This window comes from Callorhinus ursinus, unplaced genomic scaffold, assembly GCF_003265705.2.
Source record: "Callorhinus ursinus isolate GAN/ISIS: 27379988/994484 unplaced genomic scaffold, GSC_fseal_2.0 scaffold2, whole genome shotgun sequence".
NCBI classification, from domain to species: Eukaryota; Metazoa; Chordata; class Mammalia; order Carnivora; family Otariidae; genus Callorhinus; species Callorhinus ursinus.
This window is the reverse complement of record NW_027397064.1, coordinates 79,461,681-79,477,900: the sequence shown is the minus strand read 5'-3', so window position 1 is coordinate 79,477,900 and position 16,220 is coordinate 79,461,681. Positions and strand designations below refer to the sequence as shown.

Below are 16,220 nucleotides of genomic sequence, written 5' to 3'. Positions count from 1 at the left end.
CAGTCAAAAATGGTCATAAAATACCTTGCCAAAGATAGATGAAAAATAAGCATATGAAAAGATACTTAACATCATACATAATTAAAGGATTGCAAATAAAAACAGCACTGAGATACCACTACCTATCTACTAGAATAGCTAAAATTAAAAACACTGACAATACCAAATGCTAATGAGGATGCATAACAACAGAAACTCTTATTCACTGCTGGAGAAAAAAAGCAAAATGGTACAGTTACTTTGGAAGACAGCTTAGTAGCTTTCTAGGAAGCTAACCATGGTCTTACCATATGATCCAGCAACTGGTGTTCCTAAGTATTTACCCAATTAAGTTGAAGACTCTGTCTACATACACAAGTGTTTATAATAGCTTTATTCAGAACTGCCAAAAATTGGAGCCAACCAAGATTTCCTTTAATAGGTGAATGGATAAATAGTGGCACATTCAAACAATGTAATATTATTAAGCAAATAAAAGAAATGGACTATCAAGCCATGAAATGACATGGAGGAATCTTAAACTCATATTGGTAAATGGAATAAGCAAATCTGAAAAGGCTATATATTTTATGATTCCAACTATGTGACATTCTGTAGAAGGCAAAACTATGGAGGGCAATAAAAAGATCAGGGATTGCCAAGGGTTGGGGATGGGAGGATGAGCAGGTAATGCACAGGGGATTTTTTAGGGTGGTGGAATTATTTTGTATGACACTGTAATGGTGGATACGTGACAGTATGGATTTATTAAAATCCACAGAATTGTACATTACAAAGAGTGACCCTTAAAGAAAACTAAGGGACTTAATAATAACATATTAATATTGGTTCATCAAATTCAACAAACGTACCATACTAAGGGAAGATGTTAATAATAGGGGAAGTTGTATGTATGTGCACGGGGAGGTGGTTATAATAAGGGAACTCTCTTTTATGCTTAATTTTCCTGGTAAAAAATAAATCTATTTTAGCCAATTTACTAATGAAATGGAGTATAGTTTTAATTTGTATTTAAACATCTTTATAAATGTTTACTAACTCTATTTCCTTTTTCTGAAACTTCTCCATGCTTTTAGGGACAAACTTCCAAGTTGAAGTTCAGAATAAATTCAGGCAGTAGCTGCTCAAGTTATATTTTTAGGCTTGACACTTTGATGTAAACATCACTGAGATTCAACTTCTCTGTTGTAATGCCACTTTGTTTCAAGAAGCATAGTTTAGGATGGAATAATAGGTCTAATGTACTGACTCCCTAGATCTCATTTTCTTATAGTATCACTATGAGCTTCTTGAAGAATTAAAATACTATCTGAAAGTGTTTTTCAAACATCTGTATGATGTATTTTCCAAATATAATAAAACAATGAAGACTGAAAAAAAAATTATCCTGTACTGAAAAAAGACCTAAATTTATATTAAGGGAGTTTACAGAGTATCAGTTTTTATAACCGAAGCTTAGATATTGGTCTGAAATTTTCATACTGCTAAGATAAAGAAATTCTGTAAGTATCTAATCAGGGAAAAATCACACACACACACAAACTCAAAACAAGCTGTCGTGGTCATCAGTGATATTCACCAAATACTTCTGTTAACTTCCATTCTAGTCACCTAGGCGGAATGTACTTCTTTATACTCTCTTGAAATGAGGTGCAACCATATGACACTTTGGCCAGTTAACTGTGAGGAGATGTGCTCTTTATCACCTCTGAGTAGGAACTCTAAAAGTGTGTGTCCTTGATTCATCACGTTCCCTTTTCCTACTTTAGCACTTGCTGCTTCACCTTGCAATTTTATGTTTTGGAGGTGGCTACTCTCCTTAAACCTCATGAACCAACTACTGCTAGCTCAAACTTTTCTTCTGTAGCTTCCTCATCTCTCTCAGTCTTCACAGAATTGAACAGAGTTAGGGCCTTCCTCTGGATTAGGCTTTGGTGTAAGGGAGTGTATAAGCCACTAAAACTTTCTTCATATCAGCAATAAGGTTGTTTCACTTTCTTATCTTTGGTGGGTTCACTGGAGTAGCACTTTTAATTTCCTTCAAAAACTTTTCCTTTACATTCACAGCTTGGCTATTTGGTGTAAGAGGCCTAGCTTTCAGCCTATCTTAGGTTTTGACATGCCTTCCTCACTAAACTCAATCATTTCTAGCTTTTGATTTAAAGTAAGAGATGTGTGACTCTCCCTTTAACTTGAACACGTAGGGGTCACCACAGTGTTATTAATTGGTCTAATGTCAGTATTGTTGTGACTCAGGGAATAGGCAGGCCCAAGAAGAGGGAGAGAGATGGGAGAGTGGACAGTGAGTGGAGCAGTCAGAACCAACACATTTATCCATTAAGTTTGCCATCTTATACAGGCATGGCTCCTGGCACCCCAAAACAATTATAATAGTAACATCAAAGATCACTGATCACAGATCACCAAAGCAAATATAATAATGAAAATGTTTGAAATATTGTGAGAATTACCAAAATGTGACAAAGAGACAATACAAGCAAATGCTGTTGGAAAAACGGTGCCTGCATACTTGCTCAATAAAGGGTTGCCAAAAACCTTTAATTTGTAAAAAAAAATGCAATTATCTGCAAAGTGCAACAAAGCAAAGCAAAATGAAGCATACCTGTACAAATCAATAAAATTTTTTTTTCCATTTCCTTTTTGCTGGACTACAGACAAATGTTTCTTTTCATTGATGCATAATAATCTATTATATGGATGGACAGACTAGCATTTATTAGCCAGTACTCTGTTGATGGACATTTATGTTTTCATTTTTCACTATTAACAAATGGTGTTGCAATGAGTAACTGTATGTACATCATTTCACAAGTGTAAATTCCCAGAAATACTGTTGCTGAGTTAAAGGGCATTATGACTTTGTAATGTGATCAGATACTGTCTCTTATTCTAGTTATGTCAATTTATACTACCAGCAGGAACACTTGTCTATTTCTCTATAAGTTCACAACTTTAGTGTTATCAATTTTACAGGTTTGTCAACCTGGTAGACAAAATTGCTAATATTTTTAGTTAATTTACTTAATTATAAGTAAAATTAAACAAGTTTATAAGTTTAAGACAGATTTGTATTTAATTTTCTGTGATCTTTCTGTACACATCCTTCGCACAGTGTTTCTATTGCTAATAATATTATTGTTAAAAATTTTAAATATTCTAATAGCTCAAAAGCATACCAGTCACATGGTTTTCCTGTCAAAACCACCCAAACAGTCCCGAAGTCAAACACAAAGGAAAATCATACTGAAAAACTCAAGAATAAAGAAATAATGGTTGTATAAAATGACTGAGCATAAGGACTGAATCAAATTATAGTCAAGACTAAAAAATTATTGTAAATCTAATATAATGTGAAAAATTCTTCCAAGATTAAAAAAGAAATTACCTAGATTTATATCCCCACTGAAAATGGGTGATTACAGTAAAATTGTAAAGACCTTTTTTCCTCACCTTACCTAATATACAGTCAACATTTATTGTTCTAAAATTCATATAACTTTACTTAATACATAATTTTACTTCTATACATAATAAATAAAAGCATGTTACTGAGAAATCTAAATTCACTGCATGGAGTATAGCAGAAAAGAGCTTACATACAGCCCAAGTATTGAAAATTAATAGTAATATAGTCAATGTAACAGTCATAATTTGTCTCATATATTGAATAAAGAATGTGAAAAGAGAAAATGAGGGGAAAAAGCAAGAGAATCTTCTTGAGGTAACCAAGCAAATAAGATAAAGATGGAAAGTAGAAAAGAATTCCAGAAGTCGTGACTGTACATATGAAAAAAATTACCTGAGGTAGGGTTAAACAATAAACAATAGGGAAAAAAAGAATGCATGTTATGACAGTTACCTAATTTATAAACAGAAACAATGCCTACCTTGCAGGGTTGGTGTAAATGATAACACAGATAAAAAGTATAAGATAAGGTACAGAACATAGATAAAAGGCACAAGGAACATGCTCAATAAATGCTAATTTGTTTTTTCTATTGGCAATCACAAATTCTTCACAGACAAAAGGCCATGATAGAAAAAGTATCAACTGAAAATTTGTTACTGTGGAGAAAATAAGGTAAAAACAATATGCTCAACTCAAATATATCACCCTAATTTTTAAGGCTTTGCATGTCTATAATTTAAAGAAAAAAAAAGGAAATAAACAAGATAATGAAACTAATAAAAAATATTTTCAGTACTGTCTATAAGAATCATCACATGCCTACACAAACAAGAAAATACCAGAAATCAATAGTTTTACCATGGTCTTTCCTGATCCTCGGGGTCCAATAATGAGAACAGAGTTACTTTCTCCATGGATAGCAGTTCTTTTCAGCAGCTCAATTAAGTGTCTGAAATGACATAAATAAGCCAAAATTTAAAAAGGAAGCTGGAATAATTTGCTAGGTAATACTATTTAAAAGGTGAATTTGAATATGCACAGAAAATAAGCATTCTCTTTTTCTCTCTCTCTGGGCACTTGACTTATGCTCTATATAGTCCTACACAGGAAAACACAGAAGAGAGGGTAGATCAATATGGATTCTCTGGAAATCTCAAGAGGAAACCAAGTAAGTTTGAAATATCTTGGCTTTATGATGGTATGGGACAAAGGACGACAGTGGCAAATCTTGGGAGCTTTCACTCCATAACTGGCTGTCAAGTATTTCGGTGCAAAAAGCTCAGAATTCTCTCCATAATACCAGATGACAGAAGCAACACAAGACTGAAAGGTAAGGAGCTTTCTCATTATGGAAATATTTATATCTGCTCTTGCTTTATAATATTCAGTGTTTCTATAAAAGAAGAATTTTTTTATCTCTACAAAAATGTCTGTCAGCCTTATTCAATATAAAATCTGTGTAAGATAATTTTTGCAAAACCTAAGGGCCTCTTTAAGTAGGTTTATAGCAGACAAAAGGATAGCTAAACTTACTTGTATTGTACTTGTACTCCAAATAAGTTACTATGTGGGCTCTGATGACAAAATCTTTCCCGTAAAATTCTTTGTACCTTATAAAAACAAAGTGAATAAATATAAATGAAAATGTTACACACAAAACAAAAAATGAATGAGAATATACATTTACAGCAGTCAGAATTAGGTATTAATGAATCTATTCAACCCTCCCCAAATAACTTGTCTTCAAGAGTTCCGGTACCATTTCCATGAGTTGTAAAATTAACGGTTCTTTTCACCTATCTCAAGTCCCAGAGGAAGGATGAGAATTTACTTGTGAGGTTCAACAAGAGAAAGAATTACTTACTTTAGCCACATCAGCAATTTGAGGGCTGTTTTATTGCGTGTGAATAAATGAATACTTCACTTTGTACATAACATACCAGCCAAGGAAAAAAGACAGGAGAGAATCTAATAATGTTATCTCACCTAATAATGCTTATGAACCATACCTCAATCTTTAGAGACCAGACAAATCTAAACTGGCTTAGCCCAAGCCCTATCCATTTGCACCTGTTATAAAAGTCAGGATTCTGAGAAAACAAAAGAGTTTAAAAGTCCATATAGTTACTGGACCTACAGGACCTATTAGAAGCAGAGCATGCTACTACTAAAAGAACATGATCCATACCTAAAGAAATTGCAAATAAACTGGAAAGAAATGACACACTGAAACAAGTAGTAATTCAGCATATAAAAAAATGCTCAATTACAGAGAAGAAATTAGATTCATCTATACCTATAAAATGAGGAATCACTAGAATGAATGAAGAAAAAAATTTCTTGTAAGGACCTAAATTTTCAGTTTGCCTTAGAATAAAGGGCTTAGACTGAGTTGTGAAAAATTATGTCAGATAATCTAGCACATTCTTTAAAAAGACAGACCATTAAAGGATTCCTTTTCTGTATCTGCTGCTAATACAGAAATCTTTCAAAGACAAAAATCTTAGGAGGCTATTTCAGATTTGGTCCCATCATCAGAAACAAGAAGCTTCCAAGATTATTTGCTTCTCTCAGACTGACAGCATGGGACTGATTCTTCATGTACCAAAAGATAAAATCTGAGTTCTGTTTATATGTACCAGAGGCTAAGCAAAGCAAATTACTCAGTGGAGATAAAATAATCCTAATTATCATTATATAAGAAGGGGAAAGAATAAGAGGAGTGATGCCAAAAGAGCCAGTTATGTGGATTTTAAAGTTACACTTTTCTAAATCTTAACTTTTTTAGTCTATAAAATGGAGACAATAATAGTTTTCTGGCAGGCCTGTTCTCAAGATTAAATAAGGCAGTCTTGTCTGTAATGTAAGTATTGTATAGGTAATAGCTGATACCTATAAAACACTTAAATGAGCATATATAATCATAATACTAATCACACTGTATATTCCTCTACCTAGATAAGATCATTAGAAATCAAAAGATAAACCTCAGTCCTCAACTTTTTCAAATTTCATTAAAGTCTAATAGAGAGGCAACAACTATGTATAAAATCTAAAGGATAAAGTGAAGTGAAGCTGTAGTGAACAGTGAAAGGTTCAAAAATCTCAAAGTGATCTGAGATGAAGGTTAAACAGGTGTACACATGTATAGAAATTAAGCTGTAAGTGGAAGATTTATGCACTTTACTAGGATATGTAAATTATACTTCAGCTAAAAATTTTTCATAAGAGTTAAACATCTTCCTTCCAAAAAAAAAAGTTGTCTTACATGAAGGGATGCCAATAACATACATTTAGTTTTGATTAGAAAAAACTATAGTTCTGGTCAAGTCAGATAAACAGAAATGCCAGGACGGAGTTATTATACCTATTCCCTACTATATTTCTTAAGAGACAGGCACATAGATATATGTGGAATACAGTATGTACTTAAGATAATATTAATTGTTCATGATAAAAACACTCAATATACTAGGAAAAAAGGACAACATCCTCAACCTGATAAAGGGCATCTATAAAAACCTATAGCTAATATCACATCAATGGTGAAAGACTGAATGTATTTCCCCAAAATCAAAAACAAAACAAGAATGTCTGTTTATGTTGTTGTTACTCAATACTGTACTGAAAATTCTAGCCAGGGAAATCAGACAATAAAAAAATAAATAAAGTCAACCAGATTGAAAAGGAAGTTAAACTGTATTTGTAGATGACATTATCTTACTAAAAAACTAAAGAATAAACTAAAAACTATTAGAACTAATAAGTCTGGCAAGGCTGCAGGATACAAGATTACACAGGATACAAGATTACACATAAAAATCAATTGCATTTAGATACACATGCAATTAACAAAAAAAAATTAAGAAAACAATTCCATTTATAACAGCATCACAAGAAATAAAATAGGAATAAATTTAACAAAAGAAGTACAGAATTCTTAAGTAAACTAAATTAGGATACATTTGGGAAGACAGGAGTAAAGTTAGGATTCCAACGATCTAAAGACTTACAAAGGATGAAAGTAGTGTAAGACAGTCTCTCCTTGAGAATGGAAAGGGTGATTCTTCATAAGTGTTAAGGGGAGAATTCAAATTAAGAAGATTACTATTTCTCTGATCAGCTTTGCATGATAACAGACTTTGAGGTTAATGAAAATATATACTAACCTGTGACAGGTACTCTGCATGTATTAAGTTGTTACTCTTTGATTTACGACTGCTCATTTTAACAAATTGAAATCCTTAAAAACAAAAAAAGCATGAATACAAAACATTACTGGCTTGAAGAGATTCTTTAAGAATTTACTATTACAGAATCAAAATAAACACAAGTTTTAAAACATGAAAATATCCCAATTTCTCAAACTTTAAAAACTCTCAGCTGAATCTCTTGTGTTTCATTTCATAATTATATGTAAATCAAACCATCATGCGGTATACCTTCAACTTACACATTAATGTATGTCAATTATTTTTCAATAAACTGAAAAAAATCTCAACAGTTCTTTGTCTAAGTACAGGCTTATTTGAATTCTCATACCACATCGTATATGGTTCTTAACAGACAACTAACTCCTACCTTTCCCTTGAATCTACTATTCACATTTCCTTTCTTAACTTTTTTTCTTTTTTAATCTATATGATTCCTTTATACAGAATGTTTCCCTCCCCATCCACCCCACGGGATCATCACCTTCCAGAAAGCCTTCGCTTTCCTCCTCTACTCATCATACATACACAATCATTAGAGGGTAGGTAAAATGCCTCTTCTGTGAACATTGATAATTGCCTTTATTTCTCTTCATCCATAATCAAATTATATTTAAAAAGACTGTCCACTTAATTGTCAGTATCCCAAAACAGCATGTTTTAAAATTCCGAGCATTTTAGCACAATATCCAAAATAAAACTGGCAGTGATAATGTGAATGGAAAATATATATACTAATAAAAAAAAGAGAACTTTTGTAAAATTCTTCTTCAGGGCAACACAGTCACAGATAAATACCTTTGGCTAAAAGATCTAATTTTCTTAGCAGTGTTTTCCAATAGCAATCTTTTACTAGTCTGGTAATAAGAACTTAAGCAGTGTTTGCTTATATACCAGGAACTGTTATAAGCGCTTTGTATTTAACTCATTTAATAACTCATTAACTCATATTTATTAATTTTACATACCGAGAATTAGACGCCAACCCTTTGAATGCTGTTTTACTCTTCTCTGGAAATGCTAACAGGATATCATCTGGGCAAGGCGTTGACAGACTGATAGCAAGCAAATCTGTCTCCCCCTTATGTATAAGCCATGTAGCCAGGGCCTGTCCAAAGAGCTTCTGGCTCCTAGATCCCAAATTGGAAACTCAAGGACAGAGTACTCAATTGTCTTATCCCTTAAGAATATTTTTTCTTAGCAGTCTTCTCAGCTGCCCTAGGGCACCTTCTAGCAGCCTAATGTCTAGGCAAGACACTTTGAGAATCTTTACATTAACCATTTTTACTTTATTCTTATTATTTTTTCTCTTAAATAAGAACTGTATGTGGCGGGGAAATCCTTTTATCAACATGAAAAGATATCCTCACTGTGGCTTAAAATATTCCTAACTGTGAAAAAGGTCTATAAATCAACATCTGAACTCACAAAAAGTCAATTACTGCTAGACAAAGAGCATCAAGCATTTGTATCTTTTTATAATCGATTGACAGCTTGCTAGTAACACATTAAAAAAACGGTTAGTAATATATTCTCTTTTCCGGAATTAAGGTGGTATATTTCAACTTTTATTTGCTGCCCTCAATTAAGACTTGGGGTTTAAGAGGAATATTTCAAATGAATATTAAAATTACTAGTTAATATCTACACTTTCACTTCTTCTAACAAATTTTGCCATGATTGGAATAATCTTCCTACTTATTTCAAACTTGAAGTTACTAGATGCATTTTAGCATGTCTAAAAAATCTACTGAATATATGAAAAGGTTTTCATTTTCTAAATTAAACCAGAAAAAAGTAAAAGCAAAGGAAGTGAAGATGAAGACACCGAATTTTTTCTAGAAATTTTTAGTGTTTCTTAGAAAGTCACAAGTGATGAAATTTAAAAAAATACATTATTCAAATCAGAACAGTGAGAAGTCCAGAAAAAAAATATTTATCAAATTTAAGATAAATGCAAATTCTTAAAGAGTAAGGAAAAGCACAACTAGAGAAATGAGATTAATGGTAATATTATGTCCTTAAGAGCTTTGTTACTAGCAAGGCCTAGATTTGGGTTCTTGTTCTGGGGTGTCACCTTCACAAATTAACTTTCCTAAGCCCCAGTTTTCTTCTCTGCAAAATTTGAGAAAAAACTATTATCTAATTCATAGGGTATTGTGGGGGTTAAATTAAATGGTCTACCTGATATGCAATGCTGTCAAATCCCATGTACAGTGATACAGTACCCTTTCTAAATTATCACATTACATTGGAGAGAACCAAGAGGAGGATGAGGAAGGGAGGGAAGCAAAAGCACAGAATCTTGTTCTAAACTATTTCTTTGACAGTACTTCTTTGACAATGCAATAAATATCAAGTGCAAGTTCAACTAAAGTACTTCAGAATTATGAGAGAATACTTCAATGGTATACATTCACTCAGTTTTCCTCAATATAAAAAAAATACAGTTTTGAATACTGGTAGTAAAAAGAAATGATGGGTGGATCAATCTACAGTCACATGGATCTCAAAGACCTCAAATCACTAATGGTAAGAAGCCATTCAACACCTGGAAGAGATGATGTCTGCTGGGCAGCATACCCAGAGTTTCTGATTTAGTAGGCTTAGGGTAGCACTTGAGAATTTGCATTTCTGATAAGTTCCCAGATGATGCTCCTACTGCCAGTCCCAGAACTGTACTTCAGGAGTTACTGGGAAAATTGAGGATTTCTTTTCATTCCACAACAAACCTGATAAAACTGGTAAGATACCACAGAAGATAAAGAAATCCATGGGTATAGATGGCATCTCTTCAAACCAAATTAAGCCTAAAAGTGAACAGTATCTAGGGATCATACTGAGGTCAACAGTATCTCAGGATCATCAAAACAGGAGAATTTGGAATAGGAAAGACAACAGGAAGCCAAGGGACTTTCATCATGGTAAATAAAATAAGCTAGAAGGCTCCCTAATAGATAGAAAAACAGTTCACAGAGTATAAGCCACAAGTGCAATAAAAAAGCCAGAAAAGTTTTTCTTTCCTCCAGTTATTGAAAAGTAATAAAGGTTTTGTCCTATTATCTGATGATACAGACAGCCTTCAGAGGATATTCACATAAACTTTAAACAGGGGCACCTGGTTGACTCAGTTGGTTAAGCATCTGCCTTCGGCTCAGGTCATGATCCTGGGTCTGGGGATGGAGCCCCACATGGGGCTCCCTGCTCGGTGGGGAGCCTGCTTCTCCCTCTCCCTCTGTTGCTCCCCCTGCTTGTGTCTCTCACTCTAATAAAATCTTCAAAAAAAAAATTAAAAAAAATTCTTTAAACAAAAGAGTGAAATATAGAAACACTTGCCTGGATGTTGTATATTTATATGTCATCCCCTGATCAAAAACAAAACAAACCCAAAAAACCTTCTTTCCTGCAAGATTATTAAATTGTTTTGACATATATGTTTTAACAGCATAAAAGACAATGTGTTTACAAATAGTTTTTGATTCATCAGTATTTCTTAGGAAAAATTAAAATCCCTGGACTAAAAAAATTTAAGCAAAAGCAAAAATCAGTACTTAAAAAATACTTTAGAAAATAGTTATCAACTTTAGAAAATAGTTCTCAGACTGGTATCAAACAATGTGAAAGACGCCTAATACAAAAAGAACAAAAAAGATATGTTTGATTCAATAGATGAGGACAAACACTTGCTCTGATAAAGCCAGCTAAATAATGGTGCTAACTGAAGATTACAGTCTCACAGTTCCAATTATAAGATGAAAAAAGCACTAATGGTATGGCACTTTTGGACAGGCTGTGTCAGTTACTGTGATGCCAAGCGGGTGGTCAGTTGCAAAGAACAAGTAGTATTTAGGAAGACATGAGCAAAATGGATTGATGCTCATTAAAAAAAAAATAAATAAATCCCAGGGCAACAGACCTGAATCTTTAGGGGTAGAAACCCCCTCCGCTACAAATTATTATTCTAATATGCAGAGTTGGAAAAAAAATTGGATTAGTCTCATACAACATGCCTACAGAGTCCTGGTAAATGACAAAATGGCTCTTTTTATAAAACCTGAGCAATTTAGGTCTGTGTTAGTTTACCCACTTCCCTGGACACTGGTCTCTTGAGCAGTTAAGTGTCACATATGAGATTATTATAACTGTAGAGAAAATATTATAGAGAAATTGATTGCTAATATCCACAGAAGGAAGATACTTTTCTTTGCCAAAGGCCAAGGGCTTTAAACACTGCCCAGAATGAGATGACTGCACCCAAAATCCAGGTAGACAATCACAGATATCCTGTTAAGAGCAGTAAAGTAGGAAAAAAATAAAACAAAAACCATACCTTTTCTTCTTATTTACTTTATGTTTCAATGCATTGGTCTTGGTGAATACATATTTAACCTAGTAAATTACCTGCCTTTATTTACTGTGTATGTTTATGTGAGAGTTAAAGTTGATTCCGAATTATATAACCTTTTCTCTATATATTACCAAACCAAATGGTTCAGAATACAAATATGGCAATGACTACTTACTTAAAAAAAAAAAAAATTCACATTTGGGGTGCCTGGGTGGCTCAGCCGGTTGAGCATCTGACTCTTGATCTCCACTCAGGTCATGACCTCAGGGTCCTGAGATCTAGCCCCACGTTGGGCTCTGTGCTCAGTTGGGCTCTGTGCTCACCGGGGAGTCGGCTTCTTTAGCTCGTTCCCCCTCTTCTTCTGCCCTTCCCTCCCCACCCTGTTCACATGCACGCTCTAAAATAAATAAATAAATCTTAAAAACAAACAAACTTCACATTTGGAGACATTAACTCTTAACCAAATAACTAAAAATAAACAATGCCATTTTACCCATGCATAAATATGAAACTACCCAAGCCAATATAGTCATTCACACAACAGCCAAGTAAAGCACATCATTCAATGAATATTTAAACTTACATATATATACAGTGGATATAATGTTTTTCATTAATGGTCTTTCTTCTAGATGTTCTTAATGTCCAGATCTAAGGCACTAAACTGAAAGTCTTCCTGGCTACACTATCAAAATATTTTATTTTCATTGGAAGTTACATCCAGGGACAATCAACGTGAATAGACTCCTGGGACAGCCCCTCAAATCAGATTTTTTTTTAATTGAACTATAGTTTGTACCTTATGTTACATTAGTTCCAAGTGTAAAATATAGTGATTCAGTAAGTCTATACATTATGCTTTGCTCACCACAAGTGTAGTTAACATCTGTCACCATACAAACCTACTACAAAACCACTGACTATATAATATTCTCTATGCTGTACCTTTCACCTCCGTGACATATACATTCCATAACTAGAAGCCTATACCTCCTACTCCCCTTCACCCATTTTGTCCATCCTCCCACACCCTTCCCTTTTGGTAACCATCAGTTTGTTTTCCATATTTCTCAGTCTGTTTGTTTTTGTTGTGGTGGTGGTTTATTTGTTTTGTTTTTTAGATTCTACATATAAGGGAAATCATTTGGTATCTGTCTTTCTTGGATTTCACTTAGTATAATGCCCTATAGGTCTATATATGTTGTTGCAAATAACAAGATCTCTTCCTTTTTATGGCCGAGTAATATTCCATTGTAGATATACCACTAATCTGAACAAAAAAGATATTTTTTTAAGTCTAGACAATTGACAAAATAACTCTCAGCTTGCTGATCAGCAACAGCATACATCTGCATTATAAGATAAAACCTGACTTTGAATATCACTGTCTTAAAGAACCTTAAAAAACCTCAAATTATCAAATCTTATAAAGGCACAGATTATAACACTAGCTTTGTTTTTTTTTAAATTTATTTATTTCAGAGAGAGAGCACTAGAGAGAGAGTGTGCAAGCATGACTGGGGGGTAGAGGGAGAGGGAGAAGCAGGTTCCCTGCTCAACAGGGAGCCCAACGTGGGGCTCAATCCCAGTACCCTGGGATCACGACCTGAGCTGAAGGGAGACGCTTAACCGACAGAGCCACCCAGGTGCCCTGATATTTGCTGTGGATAACCACCAGCTATGGCTGAGAATAAGCTGCTCAATAAATTACTGAACTGATTTAATGAATTTAATAAATATTTTAAAGTAAAAAACATACTGCTTTACCAAAATAATACTGTTGTTTTAAGTCACTTATAAGTCCTTTCATGCCACAAATTTTAGGCAATTTGTCAGCTGTGTAACAATTTAATATAAATTTTTGGTGATATTATATGGTGATAACATTTTATGACTAATTTGGCCCAATAAATTAATAAGATAGCTATACAACATATATTTGGAATATTTTCCAATTTCCTGTGTATATGTGTGAATTTCTGTATGTCTATGTGTATGGGTGACACATATGTGTGTGTCTGTGTATACATATGAGTTTATGGCTTCAGTTTCAGACACTGCTTAAAGGAATATATTCACCCCATTAAACACAAACTGTTACTGGGAATGACATAACAAATAAAATAGAAGACAAATGCAATCTAAAAGAGGATTAAATAAATATTTATTCATATAAATGTATAAATGCCTCCCTGTATGATAGTTAATGAGAAAACCAAGGAGCACAAAGCTGATAAGGATTCTCAATCAACTCAATAAACAAATATTTAGCTAATCAGTACTTATTACAAGGCCCTGGGAAAAGATGAGTATTAAAGTTGGTCTCTATCCTCAAAAGCTAAGTCTGATTGGGAATAAGATAAATGAATATAAAAGCAGAAAAGGCAGTAAAAGTACAAAACAAGAGCTAAAATCACAGATTTAGTAAAGAAAGGGGCCTTAAAGAACATAGAGGCTGCTTTTTATAAGAGGAGAAATTGGGCAGAAAGATTTTTTAAAACCTGCCAAGATCATACAACTTACATATAAGCAGCAGCTGCTACCTCTAGTGACACCCAATGCAGTGTTGTTAGTCTGAAGTGACATGGAAAAAAAAAAAAAAAAACCCTCTGTAAACATTAAAGAGCCATCAAGATCATCACTGGGCTTTTCTTTAAAGGAATAAACATACCAGAATGCATTCTGAAAGAAAATTGTTAGTATCCCAGATGTTCAAGACTGACAATCCAGTTTTTTTCCAAATGTGTACCTGTACAATTTATGTTAATAAACACCTGTATTTTTAAAATAAACTTTAACATTAGAAAGTACTATGTGTTTATCATATGAACTCTGGAAAGCCGATAAGGGGTCATGTGGCTAAGGATCCTTAAGCAAAATGAAATCAGAGAATCCCTGTCTCGCAAAATCTAACAAAACAAACAAATAATTAAAAAGAAATGTTCTAGGGGGATTACGGGAAGACGGATTATGGAAAGTAGGAAGCACCAGGAATCCATCTCCTCTAGAAAGCAACTGTACAGGACAGAATGTGATATAACTATTTTGGAACTCTAGAGTCTATTTAAGGTTTGTAATATCCAGAGGAAGGCTTGGAAAGCAAACTGCCATTAATTTTGGTTAATTTCAGCTCTTTGTTCAGTAGCAGCTATCCGTCCCCCACAACTGAGCCCAATGGGAGGCAGCTATGAACCAGTTACTAGAGAATCTTGCACACTGCTTGTGGTGACAGAATGGATAAAAGGGATCCTGTTGCCCAAATGTCAGGGATTTGTGCTGATGGTGGCTTCTCATCTCAGAGAAACATAGACAGGTTGCCATTGTTATTCCATTTCCTCTTATTGTTCTAAGTCCCTCTTCCTCCTGAGACATAACTTCCATGGGATTTAAAAGGCCAGTGCCCCTTTTCCCTCCCTTCAGTCTTCCTTTTCTTTTTGAGACAGAGTGCTTTTGGGCATGCAGGGGCAGGGGGTTGGGTGCTAAAGAGGTCAGAAGGAGGAAGAATCTCAGGCAGGTTCCATGCCTAGTGCTGAGCCCAGTGCTGAATCCTACATGGGGCTTGATCTCACAATCTTGAGATCATGACCTGAGCCTAAACCAAGAGTCTGACGTTTAACCGAATGAGCTACCCAGGCGCCCCTACTCTTCCTCTTTTTGGGAGCCAGAGATTACAGACTAGGATAAAACTGCATAAAATTAGGGTAACTAAAAAGTCATGATGCATGCCCAGGGGAGGGTACAGGCTCACAGACACCTGAGAGACCTTAATTTTATACCTCAAGCTGATCTTTGGCACAGACTCACTACAACAATTAAAAAAGTAAAGTAATAAAGACAAAAAAGCAGCAAACCCTGCATAATGGGGAAATCTGATTTTCAGAGCTACTAAATTACTAGTTTCAAATGACAGTTTTTAAATAGAAAATATCAAGACATACCAAAAAAAAAAAAGTATGTCCCCTAATCCTCATGTTGTTCAAGGGCCAACACTTCTATTTCAAGGGAATAGAGTTTGCAAAGTGACAATGTAAGGAGAAAAAAAATTAATGAAGCTTATACTAGTAACCATGAACAGAAACTAACACTGTAAACCAAAGAAAGCATTTACAAGAGAAAACAGGTGAGAATATGTCCTATTTATTCAGTTTTAACATTGTCCAAGTAGGTCAAAGATACAACAAAGAATTTTTCCTATCCTGCAGATGAATAAGCTCCAAACTAGCTGGTGCAA

General features: G+C 34.1%; 1 protein-coding gene across 8 annotated transcripts in view; it reads right to left on the bottom strand.

Moving 5' to 3' along the window:
• Nucleotides 1–16,220, bottom strand: part of ORC4 (origin recognition complex subunit 4) — a 96,340-nt gene that overhangs the window by 52,754 nt on the left and 27,366 nt on the right. For 6 of the 8 annotated variants that reach the window (XM_025856276.2, XM_073884281.1, XM_025856247.2 and 3 more), the window contains 3 exons: nt 7,600–7,673; nt 4,964–5,040; nt 4,289–4,379 (listed from right to left, as the gene is read on the bottom strand). In XM_025856276.2, the coding sequence (XP_025712061.1) occupies nt 4,289–4,379; nt 4,964–5,040; nt 7,600–7,656 (225 nt within the window). In that variant the 5' untranslated portion in view covers nt 7,657–7,673. Of the gene's footprint in view, nt 1–4,288; nt 4,380–4,963; nt 5,041–7,599; nt 7,674–8,609; nt 8,772–14,512; nt 14,564–16,220 lie in introns of those variants that run through there. The other 2 variants (XM_025856256.2, XM_073884304.1) reach the window with 2 other exon arrangements.